Source organism: Ailuropoda melanoleuca, chromosome 5 (genome assembly GCF_002007445.2).
Source record: "Ailuropoda melanoleuca isolate Jingjing chromosome 5, ASM200744v2, whole genome shotgun sequence".
Classification (NCBI taxonomy): Eukaryota; Metazoa; Chordata; class Mammalia; order Carnivora; family Ursidae; genus Ailuropoda; species Ailuropoda melanoleuca.
The window spans coordinates 35,038,032-35,053,873 of NC_048222.1; the positions used below are offsets into that span (position 1 = coordinate 35,038,032).

Genomic DNA, 15,842 nt, shown 5'->3' on the forward strand with positions numbered 1-15,842 from the left:
CTTGTATGGAAGATAGCAGGTAAGTTGTCTGTTCTTTATAGCGCCTTAGAAGATGCTTATGAAGAGGAGAGGCCTTAGGGGAGAGAGAGAAGAGGCTGCTGCAGCTGGCACTGTTCAATCAGAGAACCTGCTTCTGGAAAGGGGAAAAGAAAACCTGTCTATGTGAAAATGGGGAATATTAACCCAGCAATTTTCCTTTTATTTAACAATTTTTCCCTTGCACGCTTCCTTCTCCTGCCCCCTCCCCCACTCCTTTCCTTATAAAAGCAGAATTACCCAAATGGCCACAAAGATCTGCAGAAGTTTGTAGGCATGGACTGGGCTGGGCATTTGGTACTTGTACTTCCAGGAGCTTGACTCAAGTAGACTCAGAGTTAAAAGGTCATGCCTTCAGGCCAGAAGAAGATGAGTCTTTGGGGGTACTTACCTACCAATCCCGAGAATACATAACATTTCCCCAGTTTACTTGGAAATAAACTTCCTAACTTTAGAAGTGTCTGTATGTGGTTAAACCAAACCCTGGCCAGTTCAGTCCCATCCCAGACTTCCCCATCAATCAGCTAACCCTAGTTAACTGTTTTAGAGAGTCAAGCTGCTGCTGCTCCTTCTAAAGAACACCCTGAATCATTCTAATTGAGTAGTTTTATGGTCTTAGCATCCCAACGACATTTGCCTCCAGGAGGAGGTTGAAGTCTTCTAAGGACGACTTCTTTTTTTTTTTTTTTTTTTTTTTAAATTTTNCGGGGGCGGGGCACAAGGAGGGAGGAGAGTCAGAGAGAGAGAGAGAAGCAGACTCTCTGCTGAGCAGGGAGCCTGCTGTGGGGCTCGATCCAAGGACCCTGAGATCATGACATGAGCCAAAGGCAGATGCTTAACTGACTGAGCCACCCAGGTGCCCCTAAGGATGACTTCTTGACAGTACTTTCCCCAAAGCTCCTTGAATAAGGTAAGGCAGGAAGAGAAATATGCCCAGCTTTTAGGGTATCTCCCTGGCCATAGCGTGTTCTTCTACACATGAGTGATGGTGAGGGTAAGGATCTCCCAACTACTGATTCTAAATAGGAGTCAGTGGCAGGTAAACATTTTTGGGCTTCTCCTAAATGTTCCTCTCTCTTGGACTTTCATGCGCAATGCTAAACCACATGAAGAAAAAGCTCCACCTTCATCCTGGTGCAGAACGCAGATGTGCCACCCTGGCCAAGGAGCTTGGTTTAGCACTGGTTTCCATATACAGCAATCAGCAGAGGGATGCTACCCTACCCCACAGCCCTCCTATGGTGCAGAATTCTATTCAAACCTATTTAAATTATCCACTTGCTCCCAGCTGACTCTCTCCTGGATCTTTAATACGTAAGGGCAAACGTGTTTTCCCTTGCCTTCCAAGAATTCTTGGCAGAAAGTCTGAAGGTTGCTCTCATCACCTTCTTGATCTCCCTGAGCTGCAGTGGCATTTGCATCGTCACAGGTAAGAGTAGCACTTACTTTGGCCTCCTTGTGTTGCAACATCTGGAAGCTCTTGGCCTCATCCTCAGAGTGTACCCTTTCTCAGTGCAGTCTGAGAAGAAGAACCAGAAGGAGAGTCCCACATGGGACAGAAAATAAAATTGGATAATAAAAATTTAGTAAAAACCTAAAAGTGTGTTTGGGTTTTAATGTTGCCTTTATATTTTTAATTTCTGTGGAGTACTGGTTCTCTTTTGTTTTTGCTTGGTTTTGATTTTTCTTGGAATTGTGGTGCTTTCTGCTGACAGTGTGTGTGCGCCTTCCATTGCAGGGTTTGCAGCCGTTCTGCTCGACTTAAGGCCCAGGGATTTGGCTTCTGTCCAGTGTGTTTTGGAAACCATGGGACACCACTCTGCTAACGTGTTTACATGCATCTGCTTCTGTCTTAGTGGCTGCTATGCCTCCATTATCTGTACATAGAGACCCTGTTTGATGTTACCAGTAAGGACCAGTGCTGAATGGAAGATAACCACTAGCCCTTTGCCAGAGTTGGAAAATAGTGAGAACCCATTTAATTGAACAGACTTGAGGATTTGCTTTATTTGTCAGTTTTCTTTGATGTGAGGTCTGCAGTCAGAAGTGTTACATGTTACCCATGTCCTTGGGTATTTTATTTTTCAAGTGTCCCATGACTTCTCCATTCTATCCCCCTCCCTGCACAGGGAACAAAGCTTAGCTCCATTGGAGGGAGAGAGTTCTGTTCTCAAGAGTTAAGGGCACTGTACAGCATAAAATGGTGTCAGGTTGCTGCCACGGAGCTGCCAGGTGCAGGGAAATGGGAAGTTAGTCAAGAATTTCTGAGAAACAATTGGAAAAAAAAATAAGAGGAAATACCTCTAATTGTGGATGGGAAAAGTTTAGACTTCACCTGAAAATGTCTGACTAGAATAACAGCTAAGCTTGGGAGAAGGTTAGAGAGAAGTAACAATAACAACAAGACGACAAACATCTTGACTTTAATATAGTGGTGGAATTCAAAGGGCTCTAAGGATGAACCTTCCAGGAATGATAGAGTGTGCCTTAAAACATTTCTGCTCAATGCGTTCTAATATTTGAGTCAAGTAGGTTATTTTTCTGGATTCTAAAATAATCACCCCAGGTTATCTAAGCCCAGGAAAGAACCAGAAGATGAAGTATATAACTTGCCGTAGGGGGAAAAGTGGGGGGTGGGGGTTGGAGGTCGGGGAGGGAGGCAGAGCTAGAGAATTCAATCAGATGTGTGTTCTAGGCCCAGCGTTGCCACTAATAATAATTATGGCCTTGCACAAGTCATTTTCCCTTTCTAGCTCTTAAAGAGTGGGGATTCGGTGAACTCTAAGGGCCTTTTAGCTGTAAAATGCTAGTAGCCCATGATACCAACGCATACCGCATTCTCGTTGTATTATCTGCACAGTGGAATGTGTTTTACATAGCAATTCTGAAAAAGTTTTGGGAATAAATATGGGCTGGAGAGAAGAACTGTGATGGTTCCTTAAGAATTTTCCTTTGGCAAAATTTGGAAAATGCAACCGACTTCTGGCAGGAAATTTGCTGTTAGGATCAACACTGTTTTTTCTGCATAATTAATGACCATGGCTGGTTTGCCATAGGTTTATCAGAATTTAATGTGGGAAAAGCCATACGTGTATTATCTAATTAGAGCTATTACTGTTCCAAGGCCTAGTGACTCCATAGGGAGTTTATTAGTTAAATAAATGATATTGCCTTTGTCTTCAGAACTGCAAGGCGGAGCCTGGTTTTCTAATTGAAGCTGAATTGGTTGGTGGTTCTTAAATCATAAAACGGTGGTGGTCAAAAGTGTAAGTGGATTGTTGCCAGTACAAGTACCCGTAATACTCCCATTCTTTTCACGTCTAGGCCAACTGGTCTTCAGGCTGTTGTCTGCGCTAGTGGTCATTTGCTTATAATCATTGTTTTTCCTTTCTTGACTTCCTCCAAAGTGGTAAAGTGAAATTCCTCATGTGGTCCTGTCTGCCCTCCCTCTTCTTCTAGTCTCCCCATCCTACCCCATCTGATTCTCAGGCCAGGGCTACAGAGAATGGAAGGCTATGGCTCTCTATCACTGTTCACTCTCATTACAGAGCCAAGGATTGTCACCAGTGAAGAGGTCATTCTTCGAGACAGCCCTGTTCTCCCCGTCACCCTGCAGTGTAACCTCACCTCCAGCTCTCACACCCTTACATACAGCTACTGGACAAAGAATGGGGTCGAACTGACTGCCACTCGCAAGAATGCCAGCAACATGGAATACAGGTGAGAGGGACTAGCAACTCCTGGGAAGATGGGAGGGAGCATTGCTAAACTTATTATGGGCATTCATAATCCACAATTCTGTTATGTAAGAGACACATTAGATATATATGGTCCTCCTCTGGAGAGTCTAATCCACTGTATCTGGGGTGAGGCTCAGGGATCTATTAAAGAATTCTGGAGGATTCTAATGAACAGCCAGGTTTGAGAGTCATAGATGTTCCCCTCACTATGAATAGAGAAACGGAGGGCATAGGGAGTGGTTTGCTCAGAGTAACTGTGCTAGTCAGTAGAAAAGTCACAATTAGAATGCAGGTTTCTTGACTTAATCCGGTGGTTTGAGGAATCATATTGAAATCTGCTTTAGGACCCTTAGAGCAAGAGCACCCTAAGTGATCTTTCCCCTGGGTAGATTTCCTAGTGAGTTACCTTTTAGGAGTAATTAATAGGACTAGAATCTGATCAAGATCAGTGGATACAGGGCTCTTTAGTGATCTGGATTAAAGATAATAACCTGAAAACATCATTTGATGAAAGGGGTGTATTTGCTGGCTGAAGCTAATCTGGCACCCAAAGGTTTGGTGCTTTTTTAGAATATCTAGAACACATGGCATCTCACCTTTCAGAATAGTTTGTGGTTGAAAACTAATCTGGAAAAGGATCAGCCAGTCCTGTTTGTCAGCTTGATGCAGTGCAGAGAAAGAGTGCATTGGAGTGAGACCAGGAAAACCTACGTGCCCAGAAGTAACAAGGACATTCTGCGGTATTTTGCAAGATTGAGATCTTTTCATACCTCTTATTTAATTGACCCGCATTAAGGATCCTCCTTCTTTTTTAAGTAAAGAAACTGAAACTCAAAGAGTAATAACTCTTGACTGTTTTCAAGGCCAAGTACTATCTCTAGTAAATTTCAGAAGCAAGGCTAGGTTCCAGGTCTTCTGACTTTCTAGAATCTAGTCTTTTTTTTTCCCCCTGCTTTAACATACCATCTTAGTGGCAAGTTAATCTGTCTCCAATGTAGTTTCTTCTATTAAATTGGAAATATAGCTTCAGCTATATTCTTATAGTTTGGAAAAGGCTAATCACCTAGAACTATTGGGTATAATGAAAGGCATATATTCTTGGTCTGTTTGTTAGTTTTACAAGTTTGTATTTTTACAGTAATTCTTTCAAGGTACCAGACATCCAATTGTGTTTCTCCTAGGTCTTGGACTATGTCACCCATAGGGCTTTGAACTGTAACTTTATAAATTTGAGCTTGACTTTATAAAATACTGCTGCTTCCTCCTCTTCTTCCTTCTCCTTTCCTCTTTCCTCCTTTTTTTTGGTCAACTTATTTGCAGCTCTCTAGGGGTGTTCTGCATTGTCAGAGTTTTTCAGGGAATCTGTGTTCTCCTACATTTTGTGAAATAACAGCTGATGAGTCCCTTGGGCCACCTGTGTAATCAGCCATGGAGCCAGTCTCAGACCCTGCACCTGCTCAGCTATAGGGGATGTTTTCCTTTTGTTTCAGCTGCTTCCCAAGAGCTAGTTCAGGGGAATGTCATGGGGGAGATTTTGAGCCCATAGGCATGGGCTTAAGCTTGGGAGTCATCTTTCCACGTCTTTTCAGGGAACTTAGAGTTAGTCTGAGCCCTAAAGATACAGCTGCTGCTTGCTCCTTTTCCAAACTCTGGAACGTTTTCTGAGAGCAGTCTGTTTTCCCTGTTGGGAGCATATTGATTTAAGAAGAGCCATTTATATAAAATTTAGAAGACTCTTCGCTGTTCCTCTTAGAGTAGTATGCTGCCGTGGCTGTGCTGAGACAGTCCTGGGGATAGGCTGTGTCTCTCCTCCTTCATAGTCTGTTAACCTGTATGTCTTTTTTGGGATGAACAGTGGGATGAATAAATATATTGGGCCAGTCAGTAGTCAAGGGTAGGGGCTTTTCTCAGACATTAAGTAGTGCAATGGAGATTTGACCATCACAAGTATCATGTTTTAACCACTGAGCCAAAAGAGGAGAAGCTATATTATGGTTATCCTCTGGTGTGGATTTCTCTCTTTTTGGTAATTACACACCAGCCTGTCTGCATGTGTTTTGGGGTGTGTATAGGCCATAGTGTACTGAGCTGGTGTGAAGGTGGTTGTCAGGGGCAAGAAAGCTTGTTTAGGGTCACCCTGTGGAATTCAGCAGAGTGCTGTTCTAGCCACACACACTTCCTACAGTCCTTCTTGTCACTCTGCTTTACTTGATCAGAATCTCTGCACGGCTGTTCACTCTCAGTTTACATTCGTTCAGTCATTTACTCATTTGGGTATTCATTCCCCTGCTATATTCCAGGCCAGGCCACGTGCTGGGTATAGAATTGTGCACCAAATAAACAGTGCCTGTCCACATAGAAGTTGGTCTTTTGGGAAACTGGACATTCATCAAGCAATCACATAAATATATAATTACATGTTGTGGTGAATGCTTGTGAAGAATTACAGTGTAGGATGAGCGAGAATGTCAGGGAAGGGGATGTCATTTAAATTGAGGGTAGGAAGAAGTGATGTGAGCCAAGACTGATGCAAAAAGAGTTAGGTTAGGGTAAGGTAATAGGAAGAGCATTCTTTGTGAAGGAACATCTTGTGTCCAAGTTTTGAGGAAGGAACAAGTGGGGCATGTTGAAAAACTGAAAAGAGCCCATGAGGCCTAGAAAGCGGCTGAGATGAGGGTAGGAAATAGCTCACGCAGGGCCTTAGAGTTCTAGCTGCACTTGAAAGTCTTTTTTTTTTTTTTTAAGATTTTATTTATTTATTTGTCAGAGAGAGGGAGAGCAAGCACGCGCATAAGCCGGGGGGTTGGCAGGCAGAGGGACAGGCAGGCACCTCACTGAGCAGGGAGCCCGATGCCGGACTGGATGCCAGGACCCTGGGATCATGACCTGAGCCAAAGGCAGACACTTAACCAACCGACTGAGCCACCCAGGCATCCCTGTACTTCAAAGTCTTAGAAGTTTAGTTGTGTCTTTGTGGCTGGTGCTCTGATGTCAGAGATGTTTTTTCTCCCCACTATCCCTTGGGTCCTGTTAGTGAGTAGACTTACTGAAAGGCATGCTACCAAAATACAGTGTGGGAGGAAAAGACCAAAACAGGGTCTTTAGGGAAGCACAGAAGAAGATTTGCTTTTTTCCCGCTCTTATTTATTTGACTAGAACCCCCAGGTGAGCAAGAAGTTTTTGTTGATGGCTCCATCCTCTGTATCTAAATATAGTCTGTTTTGTACAGCCCTCTATTTTGATTACTTGTTTAAAGTTAGAGACCTCGTATCATTCCATCTTTGTATTCCAGGCACCCAGAAAGGAGCGAAGCATTAATGTTTCGTAATTCATGGAGGGAGGTTTTTGCTTTTAGTCAGGAGGAGGTGACTTGCATTCAGGGACACAGTTTGGAGAGCAGGGTCCCTGGTTGCCCTTTTGATTCTTTTGTTGTATATTTTGTATATTTGTTCCCAGCTTCCTCACTTGATTTTTTTTCTCATCTCTGCAGGATCAATAAGCCGAGAGCTGAGGATTCAGGCGAATACCACTGTGTATATCACTTTGTCAGTGCTCCTAAAGCAAATGCCACCATTGAAGTGAAAGGTACAACCCAACAGAGGCTGCAGTGTGAGCCTCTCACTCTCCTTCTGAGGCACTACCCTGGTCTGGACTCCCAGTCTTCAAGCTGGTCTTGTTCCCATTACGGGAGGCAGTGTAACATTATGGTAGGACCACAGGCTCAGGAGCTCAGCTGCCCAGGTGTAAATCCAAACCCTATCATCTCTTAGCTCTGTATGTGACTGTGGCAAGTTATAAACTTCGTTGTGCTCCTGTTCCCTCATTTGTAAAACCTACCTCATGGGGATTGTAAGGAGGAATAAATAAGTTAATTTGGTAGTTCGAACCATAGGAAATTGCTGTTTCTGTGTGGTAAAAATGTTTGAATGTTGGCAGCTTCATATGATTCAACCTATGTAAATCTCTTAGAACAAATCGTGCCTTACAAGTATTATTACGTAGGTCTCTCCAAAGGGCCAGCAGGATTTGGAAAAATATGATGTGCAGGGCGAACATAAACTATTTATGGATAATTCTTTGGAATTTTTAATAGAAACTGGGTTCGTGGTATGTTAAACATGTGGCTGTGTCTTGAACATGTAGCTGAAAGTTCCCAGGAAGGAAGGGAACTCTTTGAGAAAAGGGACAAGTGAACTTTAAGAGTTGGAGCTACCTGACATCGTGAATCCAGCTTTCCTGTGTTATTTCAAAGAAGCAGCTGAGACCCAGAAAAGTGCAGCCACAAGCTCTGGGTCACAGGCTGGTTTGTGGCAGAGCTAGCGTTAGAACCCAGGTCTTGACTCTCAGTCGCGTGTTTTTCCATTTTATGCAATGTCCAGGGGAAGGCGGGGCTGCTGTTTGAGGTAAGACTGAAGAGGGGTGGTTTTTTTTTCAGTCGTCTTCATTTTGCTTAGGAAGGATGCACACTTGTTCTTTAAGTCCATAGGTGATCCTTAGCAGCTGAAAGGATAAATTTAGGAAATGGGAAGATCCTATAATAGCAGATATTCAGATCTTTCTTAAAATAATTAGAAGACTAGAAGTTCAGATTAAAGAAAGGCTTAGACAGATTCTGAGTTTCAATTATATGTTGTTATTGAATGAAAGTAGTGTCTTACTGACGCAGCCCTGACTTGTAAGTCGACGTAAGGACAGCCAGTGTCTCCTCCAGCTGCCAGATTGAATTCTCAGTGCCTGAGGCCGTTGAGTCACAGTGGCATGGTTACAGTCCACACAGGCCAGGGAACCTCGGATTTGATTTATTTGGGGCTTTTCTTGGAGAGGTCTGGGTTTATCTCTGTTTTTGAAGGATGACACATTTGTTCAACGTAAGGATGAAGGTATGAGAAGGCCTTTTCTCTAAGCCAGCCAAGTGTCTTTCCTTGCCTGGCTCACCCAGGGGTATGTTCCCCATACATGGGGAAATGTTTACTCCCCCATGAGATACTGGAGGCCCTGCAGCATTCCAGGCTGAGCCTTTGTCACAAAGTCCCAAGTGCGGAGGTAACAGGATGGGTGAGGGAGGGAGAGTGCTGTGTGTAGTTAGCCGTCCTCCCCAAGCCTGGAGGGTAATTACATGCAGCTGGAAATGCTGGCTTCACTGGGAGCCTGGGGACCTGGCTCTCATTTCTAGCAGTGCTGGCAGGAGTGGGAGCAGAGGTGGTTTCCCATTGGGTTGGCTGCCCAAGAGGTGGGCTTTAGTGTCCCGAGGCATCTTTTCCTCACATTCCCTTTAGCAGATAGGAGGTAGTGGTCTCGAAGGGCAGAGAATAGGAGGCTGCCAGCAGGAGCATTTTCAGAGGAAGTTAAAACTGCCATGATAGCTTACCATGGTGACCGTGTGTGCGGTGTGCTGCTGCATTTTCCTGCCCAGCGGCTCTGTGAGGAAGATGGGGCAGGTGGTGATATCCTGCTTTTAAAGGAGTAGACCTTAAGAGAATTCTCTTTCATAAAATCCTAAAGCGTATTCTGTGATTAGCTTGGACTATAGGTTGGTCTCTCAAGAAAATTCACAAGGAATTCCAGTCTTTCTCTCTCCCTTAACACCTGGATAGAAGACAGCTGGACATTTAATGTCTTTCAGGTGATAGTTAATTTAGTCTGGTAAAGACTGAACATTTGGCTTTTTCTGTTTAACTTTAAAAAGATTTGCCATAAGCCCAGGATCATATTCTAAGCTAGGTGGTTGGCGTTGCAAACTGCCTTGCATTGAGAGAGAGAGAGATTGATTGCCAAAGCATTTTCATATAAACGCTGGTTTTATTTCCTCAGTGCCTCTATGGTGAGGTAAAAAGACAGTTAGCTTTTTATAGCTATAAAGATTTGAAAAATCTGCCAAGTAATACAGGTAAAGAGGTAGTTGTGCTTGAGAGAGATTCAAGAAACATAAGTGACCTCTGCCGAAAGGAGTCTCTAAGGATCTTCCTTTGTGGTTTAACTAAATTGGCATTTCTCAGGGCAGCATCATTTACACCGTACAGGTAGGATTCTTTAGCACCTATTCTGCAACCCTCAGTCCTTTTCTTCCCCATTTGGCTTTTACTGCAGTTCAGCACCTTCTCCCTGGGGTGTTGTTTGGACTTGGCACTGCGGGGAGAGGAGGGCTTAGACTAGACCAGAACCCGGGCACTGTAGAGCAGATCACCACATCTCACGCTACTTACGGTGCGCAGGAGGAAAGAAGGCTGAAGGAGTCAGAGGGAGGAACAGACCTGAGGTGGCAGTGTTTTTCCACCCTAGCCTGTCGATCCCTGTCAAGAAAGGAATTTTGAGGATGGCAATGTCTACATGGAGTGGGGAAAGCCTTGCATCTGAAGTAGGGTTTTTTTTGTTTTTTTTTGTTTTACTTTTTTTTAAAGGCCAAGAACGTGGCACAGTGTAAACAGGAAGATACTATTACTTGGTAGGATTACATTTCTTAGGTATCTGGCAGGTGACCTGAGCCGATCCTGGGGGTGAAAGATGGAGCGGGGCTGGCCAGGGGAGAGGAAACAGCCATGACTAGACCTTAGTGGGACCTCTGCCCCGTGGCCCAGCCTGTCTGGGGATCCACTTCGATAACTCTGGGCAGGCGTCTCTTTCCCCAGCTTTTTGGCTCTTCAGGGGTTATGTCTTCCAGAGACTCCACAGCTTGCTCTAGAGTATTTGGGAATGGATAGATCATGGATTTTCTATTCCTGTAATTCTTTAACCTTTCTCTTACTCCCTTCCTCTTCCACTTTCTTCCTTTTCTAAAATTAAAAAAAATGCTCATAACAAAGCACATGAAAAATGTCTGTAATTTACAAAAAAGAGAAACTCAGTCTCTTGACTCCCAAACCCTATCCTCATCACTCAGTTGTTTTGATTAATCAAGTAAGGAATTTGAATTTTATTCTGTTTTTAGAAAAGGATTTTGGCGGTCACTAAATCCTCTGCAACAGACACGCTACTGCCCTTTGTGAAAAGTACATCCCAGACCGAGGAAGGTCTGCGTTGAGCGTCTTACTCATTTTATTAGGCTCACCATTCTCTCTCCCTGCTCACTGGGCATTTCAAGTGAGTTTCAGTCTTTGGGGGCTACCAGAGCTGAGACTGATCTTGTTTTCCCTTCATACTTCTCAGCTTTCTTTGTATTTTAATATTACGATTAAATGGTAGGATTTCTATAAGTGACCTTATTCTGCATCCTTGTTTCCTACTCTGTGATATGGCCTTACAAGAGATATATTAAAGTTCAAACTGGCCGAGACGGACTGTATGGTGATGACGATATCATTAAGAGTAATAATACACATCTCTTCATTTGTATGGCGCTTCAGCATGCAGAGCGTTTTCATGGTTATTTATTTGATAGGTAGGTAGGTTGATAGGCACGGATGCTTAGAGGTTCTGACATCCTTTAGGTTAGAGCTTATGTCAAAGCTGGTTCTGACTCAGAACCCATACTTGAGAAGTCTTTGAAAGCAAAATAATAATACCTTGAAGCTGCTAGTACATTTTGAGCATCAACCTCAGCCCAAATAACCATACCCATTCTCTCTTTTCCCCTCTTCAGGGTGCTACCCTGACCTTTCTTAATAAGAACACTGACGTTGCACACTAACTGCGTGCCAGGCTCTGTGCTGGGTACATTACTATTCCTGTCCTCCCCTGTAGACTTCACAGCTCTTAGATGGAGATGCCATATTATTTCCACTTTCCAGGGAAGAACATGCAGGCTCCAGGGAATCAGATGACTGGCCCAGCATGACAGGTAACCCGTGGAACGAGGGTTCTCACCCAGGCAGTATCGTGCCAGAGCCTGTGCTCCTAAGCACTAAGCCGTGTTGCAGAGTTCAGCATATAACAGTGGAAGGTCTTGGACTGAGAGTTAGAAGAAATGGGTTCTAATCCTGCCCTGCCATTAAACTCGCAATGGTCCTAACCATTCACTGTCTTTCACTGTCTTCCCTTGGGCCTCAGCTTCCACAAGTGTGTGATGAAGCGGGATGAGATAGATGGTCTTAGAGTTCCTGTAAGGCTCCAACAGTCTGTGGTTCCCTTATAAGGAAGAGGGAGCACCCAAAGGTGGGGTTGGGTTATTGAAGGAAATGATCTCTAAGCTGCTTTTCTTCATGGTAGTGGCTGTGTCAACATGTCAACTTTGGGAGCGTCCCATTAGTGCCCAGCATACCTCCATTCACTCATCTCGCTATCTCAAGGGACAGTTCCTCCTTCTGCTCCCCTGATCTCAAACACTGGTGCCGGGAAAGGTATGAGAGCAGTGGTTCTCAAACTTGATTTAATGTGTGGGCACCGTGGCCTGGACATCAGGCTTCTCAAGAGCACCCCGGGTGATTAGTATCTAGCCCAGGTTAGAATCACTGTCTTAGAGGAGACTTCAGTTGCCATCCACTCAGTGCTCGCACCTGCAGGAAAGGGAAAAGCCTCGTCTGCAGAGGGCAGCACAAGTCCCGGACTGCTATGGTCTTCAGATGAATGATGAATCTACTATGTGTGGAGAAGGCTTCTTGAGCCACAAGCCACCATCCTTTTTGCTTCCATTGTGACCAATCTCATATTGCTTCTTGGGCTTAGCCCTTGGCTTAATAGTAAATCTTAACTCTCTCTCTTTTTCTGCCTTCAGCCAGACCTCTAAGTTTGCCTGCAGCAAAGATGAAAAATGATTTGTAAGATTATGAATTTGCTTTGAAAAAGTGAGCACCAAATAAGCAGTCCATGTAAGAAACCCCATACCATGACTCCGTTCTTAGCCCTGTTGTGTTTAACTTTATTTAATGTCCGCTTCAGCTGAACATGCCCCCATTGCCTAGGTGGACACTTTCTACAGCCGTCAGTGTGACAGAGAAGCTGGATGCTTTGCTCTAAGTGCAGGCTGGGAAGGCACTAGAGGGTACTGAGGCACATGTGTTAGTCCTCAGCCGTGGGCCCAGAGAACAAAATTGGGTCAGGTGTTGGGTAACTAAGACTCTTGGAACTCCTGTGTTGCCGTTCATCAGGATACTGGAGAATAGCCGTTAACTGATGTCTAATATTAGACTATGTGGCTAACAACCCCAGAGAGCAAGTTAATTCCTGAGTGGATCTGTGATCTCCTTTAGAGGTTTCTCTTATTCTCTCTGCTTCCCTGAGAGGGTAAGGGGAAGTAAGGAGTATATGGCTCTATCAGATGCCTCAGACCTACCTTTGACCAACTGACCCCAGTTAGGCAGTTCCTTATAAAATGGCAAGCCCATAGAAGGTGAGGCACCTTCATCAATATAAATAGGCCATTAATCAAAATTTGTGAGTATCTGACCTGATTAAACCTTATTAGAGTTACAAACAAAAGTCCTGTTTATATCAGCAGAGAGAAAACACATTAATCAGCATCTCTTTGATTTCTTAGAACTCATAATGTCACAGTCTGTGCCTCGCCTTTCCTTTCCCTGACTTAATAGCTCAATTTAAATGTTTATTTTTGACCCTGAGCTCCAATCATGTGCTAGATTGGTACAGATATATTTCAGTCCTCACAAGACCTCTGTGACTTATGTGAGTATTACAAAAGTGAGTACTGAAACTCAAAGGATTTTAAATGACCCGCCTCGGTTACTCAGTTGGTGAGTCATAGTCTCAATGGAGCCTAAATTTCTCTGACTTAAAGTCCAGAGCTCTTTTTATTTATATTATAGTGTATGGAGTAAACTCCGACAGCTAAATCAGTTCCCCTCAGGTCTAGAGCATTCTAGAACCTCTACAAGCAAAGATAACATTTGGGCACTTTTCTATGCAGTTGTGATGCATATTGCGTATTTTTATTTTTTATGGACTCCGTCCTAGTTTGGTTTATTTTTCCCTTTTATGTAGTAAAGTACAAAAAACATGGCCTCTGAAATCAGTCCTGAATTTGGTTTCTAGCTTTACTATTTACTGACAATGTAATTGTAGATGTTAAATGACTTCCAAACTTGAGTTTCCCAGTCTCTGTAAATGGGGTAATGCCTTCTTCATTGGGTGGTTAAATTACCCCCAAACTTAGTGACTTAAAAAAACACTTACTACCTCATAGGTTCTGTGGGTCAGGAATTAGGGAGCCGGTTAGTGAGGTGGCTCAGGGTCTGTCAGGTGCAGTCTTCCGAAAGCTTGCCTGGGCCTGGAGGATCGGTTTCCTGGGTGGCTGCCTTACACGGCTGCTGTTGGCAGAAGGCCTTCCTTCCGCACTATGTGGGCTTTTGTCATAGGCTGTTTCAGTGTCCTCATGATATGACAGCTAAGCTTCCCCAGACTGTGTGATCTAAGAGAAAGCAAGGAGAAAGCCACACTGTCTTTTGTGAACTGTCCAAAGTTGCATACCTTTACTTCGGCTTTATTTCATTCATTCATTAGAATACTGTCATTAGGCTGCACTCGAGAGGAGGGAGCAATTAACGCTTCACTTCTTGAAGGGAAGAATATCAAAGACTTTGGAGATTATTTAAAAACCACCATGAGAGGACTCTGAGCCCTAATGGACCCCCCTTGCTCTCTTACCAGTGCTCACATGTGCCCTGAGAGTCTGCTGACCTTTCCTGCTGTGGATCCACTGTCCTGCTTAGCTTTTCTTTCTCCACCCTCACAACCATGTTTTTTTCTTTTTTCTTCTTCTTCTTCTTCTTTTTTTTTTTAATACTATTTGAGTATAGTTGACACGCAGTGTCACATTAGTTTCAGGTGTACAGCTTTGTCACTAGACAAGTTTGTGCATCATGCGATGTTCACCACAAGTGTGGGCACCATCTGGGGACAGGGCTTTCTGAGTGAGCAGCTACCACTAAGGATAGAGAGACGTGAAAAAACTTTTCATTGACTCGGAGGCTAAAGTAATATTTGTTATAATCCCTCCCTTTGGGATAGAGTGATATGGCTTGGGTTAATTCTCTCTCTGCCCACAATACTAGTGACACTTCCACCATCCCAGGGGTGCATAATCAGAGCTTCATTCAGTATTCTTCGCTAAGCTGAGGAGAAAGCAGCAGATCTAACCATTGAAGACTCTTCCCTGTAGGTTCACGCTATGTGACTATGGCCAACAAAGCGTGATGAGGGTAGCTAAGTTCCTAGCAGTCTCTGTGCATAGTAGCCTTTAAGGCCATGCTCACATCTGTAAATAGAAGCCTCTGTAGAATACCAAAGTAGATAAATGAAAAGGGGAAGTGATGTTCTCCTCCTAAACACCACGGTAGGAGTGAAGACCGTCCCTGTCCCTCTCCTCAGGTCTTGGCCTTCTGGTCTGCATCCTTTCAGAATAGCAACTTCTTAGTGGCCGTGGCATCATAAGCCAACTCAACTTTTAGCCTTCTATGTGGTTCTGATGTGCAGTCTTGGGATGAGTCCTCCAGGTAAAAGCTGATGGTACCGAATTTTCAGTGCTATTGGAATTAGTTAGATAACTGGGCCAGAGTGGGTATTCTCTGTGGGGAAAGGAGAATGAAAGTGGAAAAGTATGTCACACACATGCTGATTTCTAAAATTTACATCTCCATCCTAGACTACTGTCCTGAACTCCAGACTGGATATTCAGCTGTCTACTTGACAATTTTACTTGGATGTTAAAGAAATATCTTAAGCTTAACATGTCCTAAACTTTGAACTCCTGGCTTTTACTACCACCATTGCTCCATCCCTAAACAAAACAAAATAAAAACAAGCCAACAACAACAACAACAAACCACACCCTAATTCTTCTGTAGTTTTCCCTATCTTAGGAACTGGCAACTCCCTTCTTAGAATTATTCAAGCCAGAAACTTTATAGAGTCGTTCCTGCCTCTTTTTTCTCTTGGATCCCACATCCAGTCCATTAACAAATACATTAACTCAGCCTATAAAATGTGTCAGAATCTCCTCACTTTTACTGCTATTGCCCTCATCCAAACCACCTCCTTCCTTGCCTGGATTACTCTTAACAGCTTCCTAAATGGTCTTGCTTCCACTGTTGTCTCTCTACACAATTGTCTACACAGCAGCCACAGGGAGCCTGTTAAAACATGAAGATTGTTCCATACCAGTGCTTGGTATTTACTGGT

General features: G+C 43.8%; 1 protein-coding gene across 6 annotated transcripts in view; it reads left to right on the top strand.

Moving 5' to 3' along the window:
* The window catches only part of NPTN (neuroplastin), a 68,123-nt gene that overhangs the window by 36,753 nt on the left and 15,528 nt on the right, over nucleotides 1-15,842 (top strand). For all 6 annotated transcript variants that reach the window (XR_004625494.1, XM_034660694.1, XM_034660696.1 and 3 more), the window contains exons 3-4: nucleotides 3,585-3,756; nucleotides 7,267-7,361. Coding sequence is in view for 5 of the 6 variants with exons in the window: in XM_034660694.1 (XP_034516585.1) it covers nucleotides 3,585-3,756; nucleotides 7,267-7,361 (267 nt within the window). In the remaining variant the exon portion in view is untranslated. The remainder of the gene's footprint in view (nucleotides 1-3,584; nucleotides 3,757-7,266; nucleotides 7,362-15,842) is intronic.